This window comes from Camponotus floridanus, unplaced genomic scaffold (genome assembly GCF_003227725.1).
Source record: "Camponotus floridanus strain SB8 unplaced genomic scaffold, Cflo_v7.5 scaffold52, whole genome shotgun sequence".
Lineage (NCBI taxonomy): Eukaryota > Metazoa > Arthropoda > Insecta > Hymenoptera > Formicidae > Camponotus > Camponotus floridanus.
The window spans coordinates 1,085,806-1,110,830 of NW_020229681.1; the positions used below are offsets into that span (position 1 = coordinate 1,085,806).

A 25,025-nucleotide genomic window follows, 5' to 3' on the forward strand; every position below is an offset into this window, starting at 1 on the left:
ATTATTCTTACGATTTAAAAGATAAATCTCCTATCAATTATAAGCGAGTTACGAATAAAATGAAGGAAATATAAAATATGTATTCCTTTGTATTACATGCATCTCGTGCAAAATATTGTTCATATGCTTTGACATAATTTCATAATGGACTTTGAAAATGTTTACAAACTAACGGCTGAAAGGGCGACTAAATTTTATTTTGAACTTTGGTACAAAAAGCCAGATGTTCCGCGTTTGCAAAACGCCAGACGTCCTCTAGGATGAGGCTGTAACTTTCATATTCAGGAAGTCGTCTTTCTCGAAGAAAGGCGTGGCGCATGAAACAAACCGTCAGACTTTCAGCCTTGCTTTCAGCCCTTCGTACAAGCGGTAAAAAAAATCCACCTATCAACAGGGTGCGAGTATTCGTGCATGAATATCCCGAGATAGGAAAGGGACGGTAAATATTATCCACGAAGGAGGAGAAGCGCGGACACTCTTTATCATCTACCCCTCATTCAAGTATCTTACGATATCGGGGGTTGGAGAGCATGCGTGAGGGTTACTCACTTTCGCCAGGTCGACTACCTCTGAAACGGGCGATGTATGATAACGCGGCAATGTATTTCCGAAATGCATATAATATTCGTCCTTCCCATAATCGAAGCAAATTGTTTTCCGAGCGAAACAATTACCTCAGTTCGTCAATTGCCACTATTTCAATAATTGAATCGAATTTGACAAAAAATTTATTATAAGTATTATTTAGAAAAATGTCAAATAAGTGCTTATAAATATAAGTAAAAAATATAAATTAAAAATCTATAAATAAATTTATATGTAAATAAATCTATAAGCAAAATAAATTTAAAGAGCTTTTTTGTCAAATTTCATAAAAAGATTGTGAATGAATCTGAAAATTATATTCTTCTAACAATAAATATTATTTAAAAAGCATGCCAATTAAATGCTTACAGATATAAATTATAAAAAATTGTGAAAATCATATTCTTCTAAAATTCAGTACATTGTGATAAAAATGATTTTTTCATACTTCGTTTCATATTATTTTAAAATTGATTGCTAGAATCATATGCAAATGTATTACATTGTCGATTCTCGTTCAAAAAGCCGTTCAAGTTAACGATTCTAAAAAATCATCGAGATATTTCTATGAATGTGAACTCGAGTTCATTCAATGAACTATGTTTACGATGATCGCAAGCTGAGCTTATTGTTAGACATCAGTTTATCACAGCCACGAGGCGACACAATAACGAGATTCGTGTTGTTTACGATGACGAAACGCGTACGTGTATGCGTCATATAGTGAATCTAAATCTGGATAAGAGGACAACGGGACCGTTGTGTATATGCGATTTGGAAACACGCGCTCATACGGCCTCCCTTAAACCCTCTCGTCTTTCCCAGGAAGCGTAATAATCCTCCTTCCTAGAATAGGCTCGTGCGACACGTGCGCGCTCGATAACCCTATCGTCCTCGTTTCGAGCTCGACCAAAACCCAATCTCGAACCAATCGATCTCAATTACGTCGATCGTCCGTGGTCCGCGTCGAATGTACGTGTAATGTTACAAAAGCTTGGTACAAAAAGCTTGGTAAAAAAGTAATGAGATAATCGATCGTTCAGCACATGTTAAAAGTAAATATCGTACTACATGAGTCTCATTAATAATAGCTCTCGCAATTAACTCTTTCATTTGAAAACATTGAAAGGCACTCGATAATTAGCTTTATAAATAATCGCGCTTTTATCGATTTATAAAAATAGAAACGGTATCAAATATTTTCAGATTACTTCGTTATTGAATTACATCGTATGAAATTTTATCTCCATCGTTATTCGAGATGCTTTGTATACTATATTTTCATGGGCGAAAAATTCTTTGTTGAATAAAATTATTCTTTTCTTCTTAATTAATTTTAATTAATTGTAAATACAATTATTTACTTAATAATTTATTTAGTTAATTTATTTATTTAAAATTATAAATAAAAATTAATTATTTTAATTAATTACGAATAAAAAAAATAAATATAAATAATAAGTTTCTGTCGAATTATATTTAAGAAATATTTTCATTATTCAATAGTAAAATTTCTGAAAAATCGATCTGTAAGAAATATGATTTCCAAATATCACGTGATGTACGACCATATTTTAAGACCCGGATCAGATAAATATTATTCAAATCTTACATGCCGTCTACTAGTTTCTAACATTTTGAACAATACCATTCATTATAATTGTATTGTATTGTATTATATTGTGTTTAAAATTTATATGTAAGCCTGTGTGAACGAATTAAATGACTCAGCCGTGAAGGCAAGTCATGAATATTTCGCAATCAGATATGCTCCGCATGCTCACCAAGTGTATCCAAAGTTTGCGACATTTTGTGCAATAATTCTCTTTTCGCTCATTTAGACTGACTTCAAGAAAAAAAAAGAAAAGCAGGATCGATATCGTCGTCGCATCGCAAACGTAATATTTGGAAAAAAACATTTGTATTGTTATCACGTACAGCGCGCACTAAACAAACATTTCTTGAGTCAAATAAATTCGAAAATGTAAACAAGCATATGCGCTGCGCCAGATGTGCTCTCGTTGCATTCTGCAATTCGTCAATATTTTCGTATTGGCCCCACGAGGGACACCCATAGATCTTGCATAAAATTGTTCGATTTGTTTCTCTCATTCGTCGCAGACGTTGTTTACGACAGTTCGAATATTTGAAAAAATTTTTAATCGTTGAGACTTCAACGAAATTCCTCTAAATAAGTCGAAATAAATCGAATTCTAAATAAATTGAATTTTCGAGATTAACGTATAGTCTTACGTTATTTTTTGATAACATTATTATATTATATTAAGTGAATAATTACATTATGCGATTATTTTCAATATTTATATAATAATATCGCGTAACATTTTTTGAAAGTTTGCTCCAAGAAATTTTTTAAAAATCAGGTAATCATTAATTTGTACATTCATCATTTTTTATGGGACCTCTAATAATGTCTATTACTATTCTATTTTATAAAGCAATATTCTTTCTACCGGTTTGTTACAAAAGATAATATATCTGAAAATTTTATGAATGTGAAATAAATTTTTTAATGTTATCAAAAATATGAGATAAGACATATGTATAAATTAAAAATTTTTCATAAAATATTATTTCTTTTTCGATTTGCTTGTTTGTTTATCCATGATAATAGAAGCTTTGATCGATTTGAAGCCGTTTATTATTTACTGCAATATTAATATTATTTGAATATGTGAATAATCGAAAAGAAATAGCATTTTATAAATTAAATCTTTGAATATTAAATCTATAAAAATTCCATTATTTATTTTTTATTCAGTTTAATTTGATGATTTTAATCTTAATATTATTATCACACACAAGATACTGAAATATTAAAAGGTTCTAATAAAATATTCGACTTCAAATTTATCAAGAATCTATTATCGAAAATATATTAATCACGATTCTAGGACACTCTATATAAATATTGTAACATTCACATACCTCTCAATCACAGGAATTCCAAAGATGTCCGATGCCTTCACGTGTGAGATGTGTATAAATAAAGTCAAATTATCGAGGAGCACTTCGAAATCATCACTGTCAACAATTCCAATCCCACCGTCGATGACACACACACAACGCGGGGCGCGCGCGCGCGCGCGTATTTACATTCCACGACTTTGTGCGACTTATCAGCCTCTACCGGTGACGTGCAATACAAAATCGACGGGACGTTGCTATGTCGATTTCAAATTAACCGCACAACCGAATATATCACGCGATCACGTCGTTCGCTCTCTGTTCAGCTTCCCGGAAATACACACTCTGTTCTCACTCGATTCCGCCAGCAACACTCACGCCACCGTTCTCGACATTCGTAATGTTGCGCCAACTTCGCAGCGTTACGCCGAATCGCGGCAATGTTCTTTCTTAACAATGTTGTTTCTTAACTTATTATATGGCTTTACGTCGAAATCGCGAAAACGCGTTTATGCGTCTTATCGTTCCCTCTCACCCCCTCGATCCCGAGAGGCTGCTTCTTCGCAGAAGAGACGGACCAGCGCGCGCCGGGTCGCGTTCGGTTTCTCACTAGCGGGGGAGGAGGGCTGGTCGGGGGAAGAGGGGGGAAGATCGACCAAGACGATGCACTCGCGCGCGAGCGTGGCGATCGTCGAGCGCGTAAATCGCGTCGTCCGCGTCCGCGATGCCGAGCACTTACCGAAAACTTACGGGGCGCCGAAAATACAACGAACGCGAGAGTTACCGAGGGGCAGCTCTGCCTCGGCGGACGTCCACGCTCGCTCTGAAGCTGCCCGGCGATACGGAACCTGCGCGCCTCTGGCGTCGCCCGTCGCGCTCGCTTGATTGGCCCGCAGCTCCCCGGTCTCCCCCCACCACCGCCACTACTGCCGCGGTTCAGGCGGTTCAGGCGGTTCAGCCGCGGCGGGGATTCTGTTCGAGATGCAAGATCCGCGATATGCCTATAGGGAGAGATATATCTCTAAGGATATGCGTGGTTCGTATCGAGTATCGATGCGTTTTTTCGATTCCGATACTGATAACGAGAGGCCCTCTCATTATTTTAGCTCTCGATGATGTAGCAAGCGAACTTTTCTTCTTACGATTGTCATCGGATAGAAGCGTTGTAAAAAGAAACGTCATATTTTTATGACTAGGTACTGAGTAATATAAATATTTATTTAATATTATTGATATTTTATGTGACGTAGATAGTCTCTATTGTTTCGATATATGATTATATTGATAATTAATGATAATACGAGAATGGATAATTTCTTGTCATATAGATAGCAGCGCATTAAATACCTCCGAGACCTTTTAGATCCGGGATTTTGGAATATGTAGCATATATTCATTGAGGATTAGAAATAAATAATGAATGCAGTTCATGGGATAATAATGCTTGATTAATTGATATTATTGAATGATTGCAAGAGATACATTATAATTTTACACATCTCTTTTTTTGAAAATTTCTGCGGATTGTTATGCAAAATACAAAACGTTTTACATAATATCTTGTAATATCTGCATTTCAAATACATACATTGTATATAAATATATATAAAAATATACAATTATAAATATAATAATATAAATATATATAAATATATTTTTTCTTTTTTTTTAAATATATTATAAATATATACACATATATACATACATACATATATATATATATATATATATATATATGCAAATGCTGTAAATTCATATTATTTTTGTCCAGTAGTAAATAATTAATTTAATAGTATGAAACTACGTATGTGTTTTATTTATATCTTTTCATTAATATCTTGAAATTAAAAATTTTTCATTATATTGTCGAAATGTGTGAGATTTTCCAGCGAAAAATATGTTCTCAGGAATCTAGTCCGACTATTACTCATTCGCCTCTATTATTCTTCTGCTTCGGACAGCATCGGACACAAAGTGCGCAATGCAATACAATTTCATTTAACGGAGGTATTCATTTATTCTCGCTTCGAGATCAAATGCAAATTAGTTTTTCTCACTTCTCGAGTTATCGTTATACCACCTAAAATCCTGATTTTATCTGTCGTTTGACTGTGTTTCTCAGAGAGAGCTTTACGTTTATAAGTTTTTCAATTTATTTCACGAAGAAAGAACTTTTTGTAAGGGAATCTGGAATCAATTTCTAAAGTTTATCAGTTAAAATATTAAAAACAAGTACATCGTAAAAATGAAAAAATATATAAGCGAGGCAAGGAAACAGAGATTTTTTAAAGAGAATACATCTGTAATAACAATTTTTTATACGATGAAGGTATTTGAGATATTCAAACAGTTAAAATTAATACGAAAATACTTGATTAATGCTATAAAAATTATAAAGTATATACGTGCGCGATTATTTTTTTAAATAATATGTATTCAAAATTCATGAAAATAAAAAAGTTTTTTTACTATTTTTGATTATATAAATATAGTTTTATCTAAAACATTTTCGCTGTGGGTCATGTCATTACAAATATTCTCCTTAAAAACATTTTTATGTCACTGAGAAAACTTCACATACGTATAAATCGTGATAAAAAAGTAATCCAGCTTTGTGAATGAGTTGAGTAGTTTCATGTTAACATCGAGAAGAAGAGTAGACAAATGGCAGGACATCGTGGAGACGCGCAACAGCACCTGAGGCGAGAAAAAGGAAATGATGTTCGTACTATTAACCCAGGGTGAAGGGAATAGAAGAAACCTCTGAATATACTTCAGGATCTTCGTCGAGCGCCATTACACCGAGAATAAGAAATAATTGCGTGAGGGTCAGAGTTGTGAGAGCGACCTGCTGCTTGTGATCCGCCAACAAGACTGGTGACCTTTAATCTGGTCTCGTCCATTTTTACTTCTTTTTTTCGACTGGACTCAATCTGTCTCGTATCCTTATGTACTGACCGTAAATACGGAAACTCCAAATCGATTCTGTCGCGATGAACTGAATCAATTTCTTCTCTGTATACCACCACAAATTGGAGAATTCGATTTAATTTAACATTATTTATAGTTGTCTTTAATGTTAATTGTCTTAAAGTTATTTCTAATTATCTCTATTGATTTTCAAGATATAATTTTATATAAAGTATTTCACCGAACCACGATTCTAAATATTAATAAAAATATGCCCTTTAATTATATCCTTTTTGAAGCAAATTGATATTAAAATTGCTCACGTGAAATAGAACTAATCTATTTACAAAATTAATTGCAAAAGACTAATTGATTGCTCAATGATTGTTAGATTCTTTAACAAGTTAAAAAACTAATTTCTTTAAATCTTATATTTTATAATATATATTATATAAATGATATTTTAAAAATTATTTTATTTAGCAACTCATCTTTTCCAGAGCTACCTTTGACTTGTAAATGATAATTATTATTATAATTAGTATATATATACATATTTTTATTAAATGTTAATATATATTATTGAATATCTGCATTTTTTGCAATATTTATTAATGTGGTTATCTATTGTAAATAATAAAAATAACGTCATTTACACTCGTTGATAAATAGAAGGTATCAAGTATCGGTACTAGTATACTCTATATATTAGTAAGTATCAGTCCTTGGTACTTTGATATCGATTGAGTAACAGTTTTATAAATATTGTTTGTTTTAAATATAATTTATAAAAATATATACCCATAATATATAATTGTATACATTTCTTTTCTCTTCCTTTGGAAATTATTAGAAAGCCTAATATTTTTTATATATTATATGATTATATTTGAATATCGTGTAGCTTGAAATCACGAAAGATGGTGCTAATAATCTTATTTATTTCACATTGTTATTTATTTATTTTTTAAAACAAAGTCTAGTATATGTATAAAATTAATCTTTCTCTCATTATATAACAATTAGTTTCTTGATATATATAAACATGTTTGCATCCACACAGACATTCAGTTTTTATCAATTATTTATATAATGAATAAAAAGTATAGAGTAATGTGATAAACTATTTCAAATAAATATATTATGCGTTTATGTTATTGCTAAAATTAAACTGAAACTTACGAATCACAAATTAACATATAGTTTATACGGCTAAACTTAATAAAAGCGCAGTTGCTCGTTTCACCCAGAAATCTGGACCTTGCGGTCCAGCTTTTAGATCTACAGCAACGACGAATGCAGATCTCGTTTGATCGCCGCTCCTCAAGGGATAATAATAACAAGGACAATGATATAATTCTGTAAAAAAATTAAGCAAATGTTGATTATGATGGAAAAAACTGCTTCTTTTAATTTAAATAATCGTAAGCACGATGAAAACTCGATTGCAGTAAAATAAGTTTGTTATTTGTGATTAGCTTTACCTTTGACTTTTTTTCTAACTTGTTCGACAGGTAGAAAATGAATCACCGGCATGTTGCATACGAGTTGCATGGGTGCGGGTTCAATGAGAATGCCATTCCCTTTGTCCCAGCCAGCACCCTCCAGAAAAATGGAACGGATATATACGCCATCCTAAAGTTAAACAATATAATACAATCGCTTAAATAATCGATAAGAGCAATATATTATTTACGATAGTTTGTCAATTTTTTGCACGTGCTGAAAAAGATCTGTGACAATCGAAAGAATGTCGACATTGTAGTTAGAAAATCTCTCGCGTTTAAGTTTTTATATATTTGATACAATAAGTCTCTGCTGTGTACGAAATATGTCGCACACGTGGCAATGACAGACCTTTTAATGTCCATTTTTTTCGCCCGAAAGTCAAACAGCATTATATTGCATAATTGAACGGATAATTTACATAAACGAGATATTTATATGAATGAGCAGCGTTAATCCAGCAAGAAGTGTAAGCTTCTTATAGTTAAAGTGATGTTCGATATTAGCAGTCCTGGACCAAAGCTGGTCGGATGAGCAATTAGCCTAATCGCTCGTAGTTACCATAGGTGGTTCGATTATAGCAGACTCGTCCGTTGTGAAGACAGTAAACTCCCATGACAATGAATCGATAGATACGTTCCAGAGTCTCGCCGAAGTTTGTAGCACCGCAGTAAGGAATCCGGTCGGAAATGTATACGCAGCTAGCCAGAAGAGCAATGGCGGATGAGTGGTTTGAGCCCAATTGGCGAAGTGCTCGACTCGATTGATTAGATCCCTCGTCCAAGCGCCGAGCAGTTTCAAAGACGGATACGCGGTCAGCCATAGAGACGGTACTCTTCCCTCGTATATGCACTCAAAGATTTCTTCTAATTCGCGAGACATCAGCACCAATCCCTTAATTCCGCGTTCAAGTTCCTCAAGGCTGTCCCGAGTTTTTGTCAACAACGCGTTGTATCGCCCAATCTCTTGAAGAAGTACCACGTTCAGCGGCGTCTTACTTGGCCCTATCAGTCTCTCTGTTGTCTCGTAATCGATCGTTTCCGGTATTCTCGAGAGAATGTCGTTCGCGAGTTGCATTACCTGTAAGACACGACAAGATTGAGTAACAAGATTCGCTTGTAACAAGAGCTCAGCACAGGATTACCGAAGATAAGATTAATGAAGTTGCGATAACGGAATGCCAATAATACGAAAACAGATATCAAGAATTCTCGTAAGTTCAATGATGTAAAATCTTATTTATCTTCATAGCTCGTTACTTTGTCTTCAAATCAAACAGGAAATGTAAGCTTGAAATTCAATCACTTCAATTCACTTACTTTATGCTCCTTGTCCTCGTCAATTTCTGCGCTGACTGTCTCTATCTGAAGACTCATCAAAGTCTCAAACATGTTCCTAGTCTCCATTATCAGGCAAGTGATATCCGCATTTGGATGCTGACCAAACGCTTCTGGCCTGTCGACATTCGGCAGGATCGCGATAAAGTCGCGGTAGGACTCCAAGGAACCGTCGCGGGGCACGTAATAGGTGGGCAGCGATGACAAACGATAATGGGGGGTAGTCAGGACGTCCTCCGTGAAATATTGCTGGATGTATGTCATCAACAAGCGGCGATCCCAGTCGTCGGTCACGTGACCACCATAGCAAACACCTGCTATGAGATATTTCAAAGATTCCCACGGTGTGACTGGATATTCGTCCAGGTAAACTTGCAGCAAATTCTCAGAGACCTGGAACAGATATCCTGCTATTATGACAATCGTGCCTCTCCATCATCGAGCGTCACTGTGACGAGAATTTAACCGCCATGAGAAGCGCTGGCTTGATTTCTGAGAGATATCCTTTTGTGTGCTTATAAAATAAATAGCGAATAGATAAAAAAGCTTTCTGCAGCGTACATGCCGCAACTTTGTTCGAAAATACCTCGAAGTCAGAATCGTTGAAACTGTAGACAACGTTCCAGCCAAGTTGTTGGAATTTCTTTCGTTCGAGAAGAATAGAGTGGAAGAAGACCAGTGTGAATAGCAGCTTTTTATATTTAGACTTTTCTTGGCACAAGTCGAACTGAGTTTCGGTAATTAAACCGTAAAGGCGTTTCATGTTGGCTTTTAATCCTTTTGGCGGCTCGGTAGTCATTTTTATCCCGGCTTGAAGGATCGATATAGGAAACTGAGAAGTCGGACTCGAACTAAGCCATAGTCTGTGAAAGAATTAACGCATTTTTTTTAAACATCTACTCCCATACATTTAATTATTTATCGTAATAATCAATGTCTATATATATTCGTAATAAATATAATTTTATCATTTATTTAGTTTGTTTTATGAATTATACAAGAAATTAAAATTTTTAATAATTTTTGACGCAGTATATGCAAAAGATATAGTATTGCGTGAAAATAATATGAGATAGTATTTCATAAAACTCTGGCATATACCTAAATCTTGGATGTAAAGTTTGGCTGGAACCAAGCATTTCCACAATCTTATCGAGCTTGGGCATCCAACTGAGCGAGAGGTGGCAATTCGCAAGAAATACCCAGAATCCTTCTTTGGCACCGATCTGTATCATGCTGCGCAGAGAATAAAGAAATATGAAACTCGATGAGAATAATTTTACACAACTATATATAAGTACTAATTTTATTTTTCACTCTTTTGGATAATAAATTTTTATCAATGCACCAGTTTTATAAGTTTGTTAATAAAATTTAGAAATGAAAAATATGATTCAATTTTAATTTCTCTTTAAAAATTTAGAGTATCTTAGATATTACAAGTATATTGTATACAAAGTATATATATAATGTATAAATTTGTATGTAATGTATATAATGTATAAATTTTATTAACCTCGTGGCAATGGGAGATTGTCCTTGGCCTAGTGATAACGTCGTTAACATAGCAGACATGCCTTGATTGTCAGCTAACTGCATAAGAATGCCAGTGGGATCCACGCCGGGTGAAAGAACGAATATCAATGGTGTCTGTGCCACGGAATCATCCAACACCGCTTTTAGGTCAAGTACAGGAGGTTCTACGAAACTTTGACTGAGATTGCGAACGATATAAGTCGTAATGCAGAAGGATATTCTGTCAGGTCGACAGCTGCGAACGAATAACATTTTCTGAAACTCGGTGCACCCTTCCTCCCATTCGCCGACTAGCGGTACAGTTTCCGGTTCTGTACTGATATACCTAGATATTAAAGGGATTGATAAGAAAACGTTACATAGAAACGTGTTTGCGTAAAATACTTCTGACAGACGATAACGTAATTTAAATAAATAATCGTAAAATATTTTTTTATGTAGTAGTTTTGTCATCATAATTTAAAAAAATAAAAAGAGAAAAAATTATATATTTGATTTAGTTATATTATAAAGTCAAATAAAATATTTTTGATAAATATATTGAATTTCTATATAAAAACGTTTGTTTATTAGTACAATTATATTTGTAATAAATATAATAAAATATTATAAATAATTATAAATAAAAAATATTATTAATAAATGGAATATGAAAAATGATAAGTATCGTGAAAATGACTTGTCAAGAAAGGATGAAGCGAAATAACGTGACATTGTACGCACCAATTGTGCCAATCACGCGGCAGCTGCTCAAAAGAAGAAACGACTCCGTGGAATCCGGGTAGCTTGTCGAGTTCAGTGACGTTGTCCCAAGTTTCATCCGGCAGCCACGACACGGGTTTGTCCGGCTGATTTTCTCGGTCCAGCACGATTCCGCCGCGGAGCAGAAACGCGTATTCTCCCGGGATGATTTTACCCTGCGCATCCAATATCTTGACGCACATGTGAAAAGAAAAGAGTAGCTTGTGCTGCTCGAACAGACCACGGCATGTGTTCCTATCCGTAAAAATAAAATCCATCGCATCAAGTTTCCTTAGAGTCATACGTTTCTTCTCTCCCTCAAAACATCCGCAAAATAGGAGGATTATAATAATGTTATATTACGTTAAATATGAATATTTCAAGTTTCATTAGTTTTTTCATGAAATATTAATTTACAATATTGTACAAAAAATGAGAGACCGCTAAAAGCACACAATATTTTTCATCCAAATCTTTTCTTTTTTAATTATATATATTTTACTCTCATATGTTCTTTTTAATTTAATTTTGAAAAATTTGTTTGAAATGTAATTGAAATATGAAGTAAAAACATGTTTATATTTTTAGTAAATGAGTTTAAGTTGCAAATATTATTTATTAATAAAATAATAAAAGCATAGCATCTTATAACATTTTATATAACAAAGATAAAACTCTTTTTCTCTCTCTCTCTTTTTCTGTATTCAATTATACCTGTAAACCGCGTATGTATGATATTCGTTCAGGCTGTCGATTCTTTCAAACAGTTTTGTTCTTTTAGGACTTTTGTCGATGGAAAGCATAAACAGTGCGTTGTATGCGTCGAGAGAGAACTGATACATGGGATCGATGACGCTCATGTCGTTTAGAACGAAAAAAAGAATCGCGGCACGTTTCGAGCATGGTCGATATCCTTCTCTCGCTAAATCTATCTCTTTTTCTGTCTGTTCAGAAACAACTAGAGACTTTTGAATGGAGATAGATGTTGCCTTTGATGTCTGCAGAGTATTCAGCAAGTCTAGGTCATCTAGAAGAGATTCTCCCGCCACGTTGAGCAAACTGATAGAATACATAGAACATATTTATATACCTTGTAAATTGCTTTGGTCAATTACTTCTAAGTTGCATTAAGAACGAATGATGAAAAATGGTTTTATATTGAATTATATACAGAATAAAGCGTATCGTGATTGCACTTAAAAGCAAAAGGCTTTGGACATTCAAGGTTTAAGGAGTTTTCGTAAATCTTACTGAAGTATTTTATCTTCTAGTTCTCTGAGAGCCCGTTTATCGGATGCAATTGTAAGTACCAGATTGTCTTTCTGCTCCTCGAGCTGCGGCTTCTCTTTCCTGACCACGATCCCGAGGAGCTGCGCTTCGAGACCTACATGTAGGACAGAGTTATATTCCCTAATCTTGTTCCATCTTTCTCTAAAGTATATACTGTAAGACTATTAGTTACCCTGCTCCTTAATGGCGAAGTTGCATAATGTCGTTTTAGTTGAAATCTCCGGGGCATAGTGGGGATTCGAAAGCTTTGTAGTCATAAACAGCCGAAATTGATTGTTGTAAGTAATCATTTTATCGTTAAATCTGATCATCATTTGATCGCCTAGCATCGGAAATATTGAATGATAAAAATTTCAAGCAAATGGAAAAAAGATTAATTACTGTCTTTTATGCTGAACGTAATTTTTGTTCCACAAAGAATTAATCATATATTGAGCATCGAGTAAGATATTATTAAAAAGATATTAATATTTTATTATATCGTATATCGGTTTTCTCTTCATCTTTTGTTCATTTAACGATTTAAACAGAAGTTTAATTATTGATTATTATTTAATATCTCTTAATTTTAATAATTAAAGAATCTTTTTTTTAGTATTTTCTCATAAATGTAATACAATTACGCGAATATAATTAAACGATATTGACGTTAAGTTTTACCTGATTTAATGAAAGCTTTTTGGAGAAGCGGATTCAAGCTCGGATCGAGGGTCTCTCCGATATTTTCAAGCAGTACTGGCCTTCCGAGCTGAATTGCTTGTTCCAGAATTCTCATAAAGTCAACTTGACCAAAGTCGATTACTCTCAGTGACTGCGATTATAATTGTTACATCAAAGTAACAAAGTAAATTCTCGGATTGTATTGATTTGAAATCGTTTTATCTCATATTAGTTATTTGATTTTACGTTAAAGCCAATTATCAATATTGCTGAAGAGATGTTATTACAGTTTCTTTGATCGGAAATCGACATACAACGTATATCAAACATTTACGTGTTTCGCCTCCATATTTTTGATCCACTTCGCCGCTTGGCATTGCGGATCGATTACGAGGGGCCAACGTGTTCCCCGCGTTACTATGATGCCATTTTCCGTGCTGAATCCATCGGACGGTAATCCCTGAATGTTCCAATCTCTGATTGTCGATGGATCAACTAGGAACTCTTTCACATCTAGGTTTGGCGATGTCGGTATCTCTTTATTTTGCACCTTAACGATTCGAAATTCACGTATAAACACTAATCTACATTTAAAAAGAAATAAATAAAACGAATCACTTTTATGTCAAAAGAAAAATTTAAAAAATGTAAAAGATGAATAACAAAAATTAATTCTTTAGTTGGTTGCAAGTAATAATTTTTGGAAATACACAATTGGAGTTATGTGTAAAATAGTTTATTAATTTGCAAACTTTAGGTAGATAATTTGTAACGTGATTTGATGAAAAATTATGATAAAGAGTTTCGAAGAACGATTCTCGAACTTACTTCCTTGGTCCAAATACTTATAAGTTCCTGCCTATAATTGGAGGTAAACGGTCCTAAGTACGACACAAATCCGGTAGATATCAAGCAATCACCCGGTAACCACTCGAAACATTCGGTTAATGATGCTACTGTGTTCTCCCATCGAATTCGTTCCTCGGAAAGCCCATCTACCAGCATCGCTGCACGGTCTAGTTTTAGCTTTAACAATTCAGCCTGAAAAAAAATGTACATAAAATAGACATTTTTTAAAATAGAAAATACGAATACCTTTGATTTGAATTGTCAAAAGTAAAAATAAAATTCAAACAAATGTTAAATATTTTATAAGAATATATTTTTTCTATAAATTAATAAATGAATAATAAATGACATATATATTTTTGCAAATATTTTTGTTATTATTATTATTATTAAAGGACCTTATCATCACGTAAACATTAACAATCGGGAATTTAATTGAAAGTAACGTTTTAATTTATTTGCGGAATTTTGCTATAGGTTTTATTGGATTTATGGATGTACAACCTCCTTAAGGAATACATTTTGCCTGTGAAAATTGAGCGAATGCAGGCTTCTGCAGGTATTAATGTAAAATAGTTTAAAAAAGTTAAGTAAAGTTTTAACTGAATGGACGCGCATAATCAATTCGAGTGAGCTGACTTTCTTTATCGATTCGTCCTTTCTTGGCTTTGCGTGATTTAGGTCATTTTAGGTCATTTTTAGCATTGTAAAGTGTAAGAAACAGGGATATACTACCAGTTTAATCAAATCCTCCTTTTCTTTCATCTTAGCGTCGTACGTCCGTTGTAATTTCTCGAGCTGCTCGTGTAAGTTTTGCAGCTGCTGCATTGCCTCTTCTAAGGCTATTTCCTTCTGCTTCAATGATTCTAATGCGATCTGCAGTCTTTCTCGTTTCGGTGCCACGATTCTGCAAAGCATCGTGAACGTATGATTAAATTTTCATCCATGACGGAAGATGAATGACATAAATCGATTAATTAAATAATAACAATATAAAAAAAGCTTAAATTTAAAAAATATGAAAAGATTTTATTATTATATAAAAATCACAAGTATTTAAGATTGAAAAGAAAAAAATGAGAAAGAGATATACACAAGCATATGTATACATCTTGTAAATTTTTGATCTACCTATACAATTTGCCGTAGTTTTCCATAGCTATCACCCACATGCAAAGTGACTTAGCTGCAACAGATACTACGCCGACCTTTATAGGATCGAATTCGGGATTGGACGTGTACTTGGCTATTGTTCGTAGAACTCTGTCCGATATATGATCTTTGTCGAAGTCTCGAAGCTGGAAATCAAATCAGAACAAGTTAGTTAGTTTGAGAAACGAGTAGTATGAACATAGTCTTGTGCGCCAGTCGCAACATTGTCTCTCACCGTATTAATGAAGTTTACGTCACTGAGTTGACGTTTTGCCTCCCCCCATGTCGGTTCTGAGTTCTTTAAAATCATCACGGCTTCCATCACCATCTCGACTTTCGGCGGTGGATGCGTAAAGGATTTAATTTCAGCTAAATCTTTTTTGCTCAAAGCTTCTAATGCCTAAAATAATCGTCAACATTTCTTTATGTAATGTTTAATTTATATTAAATTCTTAATAAATTTGTTTCTTTAATTAGTGAGAAATATCTTTTTGGAGCAAGTAAATTATCAAGCAAAATAATATTTAAAACATATCTTTGCTTTGCCTTTTCTTTCTCTGTGAACTATATAAATTTCTCGGCAATAAAAATTTAATAACGAAATAAAATCCATTTAATTTCAATCATTTATAATCCAAAGCTATTGTTGTTTCAACATTGCATATTCATTGTAGTGAAAAAAGAGCTGCGAATCACTTCGTTAAAAATATCACAAAAATGAAGTTGTTTAATAAAAAGTTAATTAATAAAAATTTGCAAAAATATATGAAATATGCAATGAGAAAGATATTAAAGCAGAAAACAATCAGAGAAATTGTTCGAAACTGGATAAGCGACGTTGGAAAAGAATTCGGTGATTCGGTAACAACCTTCATAGCTTCGTTCAAGGCAGGTTCGACCGTTGCTAGGTCAGCTCGCGCGAGCTCTTCGAGCTTCTTGCATTCTTTTTGCTCCTCGGCGATACGTTGAGATTTGGCGGTGACCTGCCTCTGCGTTTCATCGGCATCGCGACGTTGGTTTGCTGCACGTCGTAAGCAGTTAAAAGCGATACACGGTGCAAGTATGAATACCATATGATTAATTAAGTACGCAAGAGGAAAGTTAGAACCAGAGCGTTAAAAGCAATAAGTTCTTATAGATTAATTTGATAAATGCCACTGATAATATATCACTGTCGCGTGCGCCGTGTACCTATCGTTACGAGGAATTCTTCGCACTCCCTCGTAGATTTATGAACTTGCTGCTGAGTGACTTCGAGCTCCGTCGCCATTTCTTTAACTTTCACCCGAGTATCGTCGATCTTCGAGAGGCCGCCGCGAAGTTTGTTCGCCTGGTCTGCTAAATCTTGTCGCTTTTCTGCCAGCATCCTGCGTGATACGAATACAACATGTGTAACGTGATTTCGCATTAAAGATATTAAAAACATTACAGATATTACAGAAGGAACATAAATATACTATATTAATTATCTTGTAATTATCTTGTAAAAATCTTAAATTTTGGAGGAAGATTCTGACGCTTTCGCGTTTTTATTCAATTCTTACTCTTTATAACCGACTACCAGCTCGATAAAATTCACAGGAGTCACGTAATTGTAACGCTTCATTTCGACGGCCATTCTGCGAGAGAACTGGGACACCGTGTCGTGGATCAAAGAGAATGATGCTGCAATTCCATCGCGCATTCGGTCCTGTAACGGCGGCAATGGAATAGCCGTCGCGGATTGCCGCGGTTCCTGCAGAAAAGTGCATCCTCGTAACACTCGCGTTCGTTACGATTGCAGTGTGAATTTTTTAACTGGCTGTATCCTCCCCGTATCCATCCACCTTTTGCTTTGCGCATATATGGACGTAATAAAATGATACTGCACAAAGAGCGTCCATTGCGTACCGGGATTACCAGCGATTTTTTATGGGTGCACATTTTAACAAACGTCTATTCTCTATATTTAGCTAATTATATTTGATAATATAATTAGAGTTGAAATGCGCGATTAATTATTTAATTAACATTTTTATTCAAAGATATAAAAGTAATGAAATATCCTCGTTTTATGACGTTTGTAAAGTAGATGTAATGGTATCAAGAGTCATAAATGCATTAAGACTAATAGCTATATGAATAATAAATTGATAATCCGAAAGCGGCGTCGTTTAAGAAGAGATTCGTCCGGATAGGGAGAAAACTCTTTATAATAGTTTTATCTATATACATATACTTGAAATGGAAAGAAAAAATTTTATAAATTTTTTAATAAGAGAACAAACATTTCTTTTTATGTCGATTGAAATATTTATTTGACTGTGTCAACACTTTATTAATGTAATTTTTATTCGAGGAGCATAAAGAGGAATAAAACAATACAGTAGCATCTTGGATATGTTCTTGAAACAAATTATATATAGATCTAAGAGCATTCTCGCGCGGAATCTAAGCGACCAATCTCAGCTTTGGCCGAAAGAAAAGAAATACGCCAGACGGCCGTATCATCAGGATGAGGCAAACCGTAGATGGGAAAATAATCGGATTCGCCAAAATGGTCGGTAAGAAGGACAGGGCAGGAGAGGGTGGAAGATTGGTGGTAGAAAACGCGCGTTGATCGTAAGAATCGAATCGAATGGAATCGATCGCGCGGAAAGGGGAAGGGCGTACCTACCACTTTATTTTCGCCGGTGATAGTGAGCGTCAGATTGAGATTCATGAGGAACTTGTTGCCAACTTCGAGGAGAGCTTCTCTCGGCCATTCCAAGAACCAATCGATGGTCGTGCAATTGATCAGGGAAGGATACTGCCGTAATCTGTTCCTGAAGGCATCGCCGATCGGGCTCATGCACATGATCAAATGCATATTGGCACGCGCTCTCTCAATCAGGAAATAATATACCGTCTCGGTTGTTGGTATCTTTCCAGCCTTTGTTACTTCCTTTGATAGTCTATTTTTAATCTGATAAAACACGATATATCAATATGCCGCGATGGCACACTTTTGTATTGATTATATTTTTACCGATCTGAATTATTCTACAAATTCTGCAATTTATAACAGTACCAAAATTTTAAATATCTGGGTCACACATGTGTGTATATGTCTGTGTATTTCCTTCTCTCTCTCTAATATATCTTTCTGGGCCATACATATATGTATATGACTGTGTGTATATTTCTCTTTTTCTCTCTACAATATAGATGTGTATACATGTACTATGTTTTAAAATTTTAAATTAAATTCTTGGTACATGCGGTGAATTATTTAAATAAATTTATAATCTCTATTTTTTATTTCACAATTTCTTATTTGATAATAGAAAACAAAGAAATTTGCAAAAATATATACATTATTGTGAACTTTTAAATATTTAAGAACTCTACAAATAATTTCTAAATTTTCGTGTTTTTTTATAATTTGCATCTGATATAATTCGATTATTCTTAAATATTTTACGGATATATAGCTTGAGAGCAAAAAATTAAAAAGTTAAATAATATATGTTTATACTATATTCAATCGTGGATTTGAAAACTTTCATTCTTAATAACAGAAAAGTATTTTTTTTACATATTTTTAAATATGATGTGAGAATATAAAACATGGTTACAAAAAACACTTTTATTCTTAATAACACAAAAACATTTTTTAAAATATCATTTATTTTAAAAAGTCATATTTACGTTTTTAAAATATTTAAAATATAATGTGAGAGAATATCAAGCGAAAGTTGAGACAGTGAAAATAATTAAGCATGATATAAATTTCATGAGTGCGCGCGCGCTGTTGATAATAGTCATTTCTGTTAGTTTTTTAATTTCGTTGATTTTCTTTTTTACGTAGAACGTGCCTCATATAAAGTAACGTCGAGGATTATATCCAAATGGACATGAAAATGATTGTGACGCAAAGCGTATTAACCGACTTACGTTCTCCATTTCGTCGCTCTTGTAGAGATTAGCCACTTCGCCAGTACTCAGCATATTGTTGACAATCTCCAGAAACTGCTCCTCCACCACTTGGGTATCGTTGAAGAGGAAACTAGTCGGTTTGTTCTCCACCCCGACCATTGAGTACAGAGTCTTGAGATCTTCACGAAATTCTGGTAACCTATATTGTGCCGTAATGGCAACTTGATAGGTGGACATATCGCACATGTAACTGCCAATACGTGAAAGCGATTGCCTACCACTACCACCAATTCCAACCAGAAGCATATTACCGCGAGGCTATAAAAATACATTAATGATAATCGTTAGACTTATGATGCATATATATATATATATATTTATTTATTTATTGCATTTATTTATTTCATTTATTTGTTGCAAGATTTTATACAAATAACAAGCAAAATATTGAGGGGAAAAAAGAAATTTTGTTATTTAAATTATTATTTTTGAATTAAAAATCGACTTTATGATACAAATATATTTTATGATAACACGTATATAAAATCGTAATAATATAGACTTGTATTTTTACAGTGTGTATCGTCGGATAGAATGTTTACCGTTATACGGCACGCGATGGGAATCACTAACCTGCGATATTACACGAACGATGCGACATACATGTTCAATCGCATCGCGGAACAAGATGAGATCGAGGCGTACCACGCCATGAGAGGCATTATACTCGTCCATCTGTTCTTCCATGTAACGCCTTACGGCGCCGATATCCGGAAGATCTTCGTATATATCCCAGGCATTCATAAAACTACCTGCAGATGTTAATTCAATATAAAAGAAATATATGTATATATATCTGGAGGATAATATTCTATTTAATAATAAAAATATAAATTAATAGTATTAATTAAATATATAATATTGTTATTGATAAAAACTTTAATAAAAGAGAGGATGTATATATTTATGTTAGCTAGAATCAAAGTATTGCACCAATATATTGCGCCTATTTACCGAAAATGGGGCATCTTTTCTCCGGACAGACATTATGGAAGGTCAACTCAAAGTGCTTCTCGAGCTGATCGTTCAACTGAGTCACGAACCACTCTCTGTCCCTGAAAGAAATTGCTCAGCATTTTTTCCTCCCGTACCCCGGACCAAATTAAGTTAATGCCTCTTGAGCGCTTACTTCTCGTCAATAAGCCGATCGCAGAAAACTCGGAAACTCTCGTGAACCCACAATCGCAGGAAAGTCTGTCTCGAATACTGATAGTCCTTATAGCTGCGCAGCAACCCTTGGAAAACCTGTCGGAGGATCGATAGCAATTTTTGTATCTGCGTCATTTCTACCTTCATGTCGAATTCTAGTTTATCAATTTTTAACTTCCAAATTTTTTACCTTTGATATATCCCTCAGGTTAAATAAATAATGCATCTTCGTTGGAGTGGGAAGCATCTTTTGGATCACGTGATTGTATAGTTTGATCGAAGCAAGCGTTATATCATTTGCTAAAACGGATAAGGAAGTCTCACTTTATATAATCATCAATTAAACACAATCAATTTCACTTAATATACATACATATTCCTTTCACTTCAGAGTGAAATTCGGAAAGATGTTGATTCAACATTGTACCGTAGATTCTTGTAATTTGTTTTTCAGTTGGAAAAGTCATGTTAATGACATTAAATTTTGTGAGTAATCTATCCGTAATAATGTTGCGGCCCCCACCAGGTGGTCCCATCGCTGCCATTAATTGCATTGTTTGAATATGTTTCCTCGTTTGCTTTCGGCGATCATACCTGTCGATAATGTTTTTTTTTTATATTTGTTGCAACGTTTTGTTAAATGTTTCAGAACAATATTTTCGTGTTTCAGAGCAATATTTTTATGTTTCTATTACACGCGCTATTTTTTTTTGCTATTTGTGTTTTGTTCTTGTATATCTTGTAATGTTACCAAAATCCATAATTAATCCACTGTCGAATTAATTCCAACGGTGGTTGCGATCCGTATTTCTCTTTCATGGGCATATTAAAGTCGTCCATGAAAGTGATCAAAGTCTTACCGCCCATGGGAATATAAACGCCTTTCGTTCGTTTTTCCAGTCGGCTTTCTATTGCGTCCTATAAGCCAAGGTAGAGTCTCGGTAGAAAACATTCATTCAATATTTAAAATTATTATCCATTTGATACATGTTTAGAGCCTTACTTGTATGTTATTGGATGTAGTTTGTGCCGACATGTTTACAAGCAGAACGGCGTACTTCGTGTCGTCTAGCAGCTCAAGTACCGAGTGAATGGTAGACGTTTTTCCTGTACCCACCGGACCCACTACGAGCACTGGAAAACCATTCGATAGGAGAGAACTCACGACGTAATCGTATCGTATCGTGTCCACGGTGGGTACTATTATCTTGTAGAATGGCAGGCTGTAAATTGATTCAGAATATACTAGCGGTGCGCGCAACGCTCTCTTAAGAAACGATTATCGATTTTCTCGAAAATATATGGATGTGATTGAATATGATGTAATGCAAATTGAATGATTTGACCTGAATATGTATGCGACTCGATATGAGATTTGAACCGAATTCGGGATATTCTGATTTTGATTAAACAATCATGTTATATGACAATCAATTATCGAAGATTGCCGTTTATCGATAAAAATGTCCTGAGGGAGAATTGATAATTTTTAATTTTTTAAAAAACATCAGAATTTTATTGGCAAGTTTCAATGAATATTTACGCTTACCCGGGTTGAAATTTCCAAGAATGCGGTAATTTTTCCTCCCATAAAATGAAATTACGGAGACGTGTATCCACGTAATACTCGTAAACTGTGTCTCGCAACGGAAAGGAGCTTTCGATTTCTCTTATGAAATTATCCATCTTCTGACGACCTTTCTCATCGACCGAGGCACACAATGACCATATCATGCTGCAACGTGACATTAAAGATAGTTATTTAGTGCGCTCTTGACTATCATTACCATGTCATTGACTCGGAACTTATAGTTTAATATGACTTGCGCGAACCACTAGAGGATTACAGTATTAATATTACTTGAAGACGCCCAGAGGTGACAGCTAGTATTCCGTGTTGCTTGAATACGAGTTATGAATTCATGATCGTCGTAACTTATCTCGCCGGTTGTTCTATGCAATATTCGAAATGCATATTTACAATGCATTTACGAAACAATATGAACAAAAATACTTTTACGTACCAGAAGAAGAACCACATTTTGCATATTATGGAGAAGGCAGCGCGATCTTCGCCTAATTCCACGCCGTTCTGCGGTGTCGCGAATACCTCCAGCAGTTTGCAGAGAGACTGAATGGCGTTTAATTCGGGAACAGGTACGAGTTCCTCGCAATTCTTCTGCTTAAATTCCAGCGCGGCGTTAACGTGGCTCTCGAACAGCTGATTCATCTGATTGAGAAGCAATGAAATGTACGTTCCGCCGGATCGCGGGAAATTAGTCGATTCGTCTCACCTCCTCAGCAAATTCCGGTTGCGCGCTATACTTTTGCAACCACGAATCGACGTACGGACGCCAACCAAGATTCTTGTAATCGTTATAAACCATACCTATTCTGGAGACCGTCCCGGGAGAGGCGACAGCCAAGTCTTGCACCTCGAAGAGTAACGATACTTGATCGGGCATAGCAATGCGATCATTATTTATCAGCGTTAGTACCTTAAAATGCGAAATTTTTAATTTTAGAAATAAGAATAATTTCATCTTATGTAATGTCAGTTTAAGAAGAATCGAGAAACATCAAACGAAGAATGGACAAAGTATACCTTGTTGTCGTCCATGACGCTGTTCATGTTTTCAATCCAATCAGCGTCCACGGGTCCGTCAAAAAGAATCCACTTTTCATCGGCGGTTTCCTCTGTCAAGAGTACATTGAATTTTTACAATAGCATATTTTCCGGACATAAATCATGCTGACGAAGAAGAAATTTCTGTCCCAATAATTTTGCTTATATTGCTTTTCTCCTCGATTTTATTTATTATTTATGATTTATCAATAATATGAATCCTACGCCATAAATAATTTTTATATTGTTCAATTGAGAAATGTCAATATACATACGAAACATCTTTCAATATGCTTCTGTGTATATTTTATATTATATTTGTAATTAATAATATATATATCATGCAACTGAAATATTTTGTCACAGAACATTACAGAATTCATTATGTTCATCTCTAACGTCATATATCCATATATATATAACGTGACACACTTATTACACTACACATATTACATTGTAATCAATCAAGCGCTTTACCGGAACAAGTTTTCCGCATGATGGACGATATCACCCCGTCGAGCCATTCTCCGGTAGAAAGATTGTACTCGCCGTAGAGTTCACCGAGACTTAGTGCCTTAGGATTAATGGGATATACGTGAACGGCGTTAAAGCCTGGCTTTCCATCGCTCTTCATTGTCGTCATCGTATTCTGTAAAATCTTCCACGTTGTGGTTTTTGCGGTGTTTGACACGCCAACAATCATCGTCGAGTGACGCGAGCCCTTCGTCTCGTACAGCTCGATGACTTTCGTCACTATCATGGGAATCGGCTGTAATAATCGCGAATAATTTAGGACGATTAATTAATCTCGAGATATAGCTGACAAGGCGATCTACTGACACATCCGAACAATATCCATAACTATTATCATCGCAGATTAAATTCTAAAGAAAATGATAATCTGAGCGATGGATATAGGCGCAATTTAATATATACACAATTTAATATTTATAAACGCTAGATCAGCACGAATAATTTCCCGATAAATGCCCTTAGGACCCGTGGCACGGTCGTAAAAAACGAGAAAGGCGCCTTCCAGCAAGTAGAATCGTTGAAATTATACGTTATATCCTCCCTAAGTAGATTACCTGCAGCTTCAACTTGATTGCCTCGTTGGTTATATAACTGATAATTTCCTCGTAATCCACGGTGGGTACGTCTACGTTGGGGAAAAGATCGGTGGTAATGTCGAGGAATAGCGGTAGATCGTCCGAGGTAAGTTTGGCGACGTTCATATCTTTCATGGCAAGGATAATTATCTAGGTAAAATTCAAGAGACTTGGTTGATAGTTCACAGTGTCATAATATAAATGATTATTGCGAGATTTTGCATCACTTTGAATATCAAGTATTACGAGTAATTTAAAAATGATGCCATGTTTAAATATCAATAATGAGATTTATTCAGTATTTTGTGTGAATAATAGAGAAGATAAGATAATTTTAGAATAATAAAGAAGATAAGGAATCACCTCCTCGTCGGATAAATTGAGATACAGCCTTCTCTTTTTGCCAGCGTATCGGGTCAGTGTTACTATACCTCGCAAACCGAAATCGTAATGATGCTGTTTACTAAGTTGCTGCTGGGCGAGAGAATATAAAGTAAAGACCTATTAAAGAAGAAAAGCATTGTTCAAAATTTTCGTCAAATTTTAATATTAAAATTTCTTGGCTAATAAATCAAATAAATATTTCAAAAATAGATATTTTATTGAAAGGTACAATAAACAAAACGATAAATTTATAAATTATTTTAAAATTTTAATAATGCATCATATACTTTGTCATTTGTAAAATTA

General features: G+C 34.6%; 2 protein-coding genes across 6 annotated transcripts in view; both read right to left on the reverse strand.

Annotated features, from left to right (window-relative positions):
• The window catches only part of LOC105247865 (protein tincar), a 126,651-nt gene extending 122,303 nt beyond the window's left edge, over positions 1 to 4,348 (reverse strand). For all 5 annotated transcript variants that reach the window (XM_025412527.1, XM_011252321.2, XM_025412526.1 and 2 more), the window contains exon 1: positions 3,535 to 4,348. The gene's annotated coding sequence lies outside the window, so the exon portion shown is untranslated. The remainder of the gene's footprint in view (positions 1 to 3,534) is intronic.
• A 3,279-nt stretch (positions 4,349 to 7,627) lies between these two features.
• The window catches only part of LOC105247916 (dynein heavy chain 2, axonemal), a 39,704-nt gene continuing 22,306 nt past the window's right edge, over positions 7,628 to 25,025 (reverse strand). The window contains exons 28-63 of the mRNA XM_025412539.1: positions 24,699 to 24,836; positions 24,315 to 24,485; positions 23,704 to 23,995; positions 23,206 to 23,297; positions 22,895 to 23,098; positions 22,625 to 22,830; positions 22,150 to 22,335; positions 21,604 to 21,823; positions 21,352 to 21,518; positions 20,974 to 21,194; positions 20,791 to 20,900; positions 20,581 to 20,696; positions 20,406 to 20,506; positions 20,025 to 20,203; positions 19,410 to 19,709; positions 18,151 to 18,438; positions 17,039 to 17,229; positions 16,686 to 16,861; positions 16,364 to 16,515; positions 15,730 to 15,894; positions 15,474 to 15,640; positions 15,078 to 15,249; positions 14,322 to 14,534; positions 13,828 to 14,043; positions 13,494 to 13,644; positions 13,006 to 13,155; positions 12,795 to 12,927; positions 12,258 to 12,602; positions 11,526 to 11,798; positions 10,783 to 11,127; positions 10,368 to 10,502; positions 9,853 to 10,129; positions 9,249 to 9,659; positions 8,491 to 9,009; positions 7,908 to 8,058; positions 7,628 to 7,782 (exon numbers count right to left, since the gene is read on the reverse strand). Coding sequence (XP_025268324.1) covers positions 7,628 to 7,782; positions 7,908 to 8,058; positions 8,491 to 9,009; positions 9,249 to 9,659; positions 9,853 to 10,129; positions 10,368 to 10,502; positions 10,783 to 11,127; positions 11,526 to 11,798; positions 12,258 to 12,602; positions 12,795 to 12,927; positions 13,006 to 13,155; positions 13,494 to 13,644; positions 13,828 to 14,043; positions 14,322 to 14,534; positions 15,078 to 15,249; positions 15,474 to 15,640; positions 15,730 to 15,894; positions 16,364 to 16,515; positions 16,686 to 16,861; positions 17,039 to 17,229; positions 18,151 to 18,438; positions 19,410 to 19,709; positions 20,025 to 20,203; positions 20,406 to 20,506; positions 20,581 to 20,696; positions 20,791 to 20,900; positions 20,974 to 21,194; positions 21,352 to 21,518; positions 21,604 to 21,823; positions 22,150 to 22,335; positions 22,625 to 22,830; positions 22,895 to 23,098; positions 23,206 to 23,297; positions 23,704 to 23,995; positions 24,315 to 24,485; positions 24,699 to 24,836 — 7,488 coding nt within the window. The remainder of the gene's footprint in view (positions 7,783 to 7,907; positions 8,059 to 8,490; positions 9,010 to 9,248; positions 9,660 to 9,852; positions 10,130 to 10,367; positions 10,503 to 10,782; positions 11,128 to 11,525; positions 11,799 to 12,257; positions 12,603 to 12,794; positions 12,928 to 13,005; positions 13,156 to 13,493; positions 13,645 to 13,827; positions 14,044 to 14,321; positions 14,535 to 15,077; positions 15,250 to 15,473; positions 15,641 to 15,729; positions 15,895 to 16,363; positions 16,516 to 16,685; positions 16,862 to 17,038; positions 17,230 to 18,150; positions 18,439 to 19,409; positions 19,710 to 20,024; positions 20,204 to 20,405; positions 20,507 to 20,580; positions 20,697 to 20,790; positions 20,901 to 20,973; positions 21,195 to 21,351; positions 21,519 to 21,603; positions 21,824 to 22,149; positions 22,336 to 22,624; positions 22,831 to 22,894; positions 23,099 to 23,205; positions 23,298 to 23,703; positions 23,996 to 24,314; positions 24,486 to 24,698; positions 24,837 to 25,025) is intronic.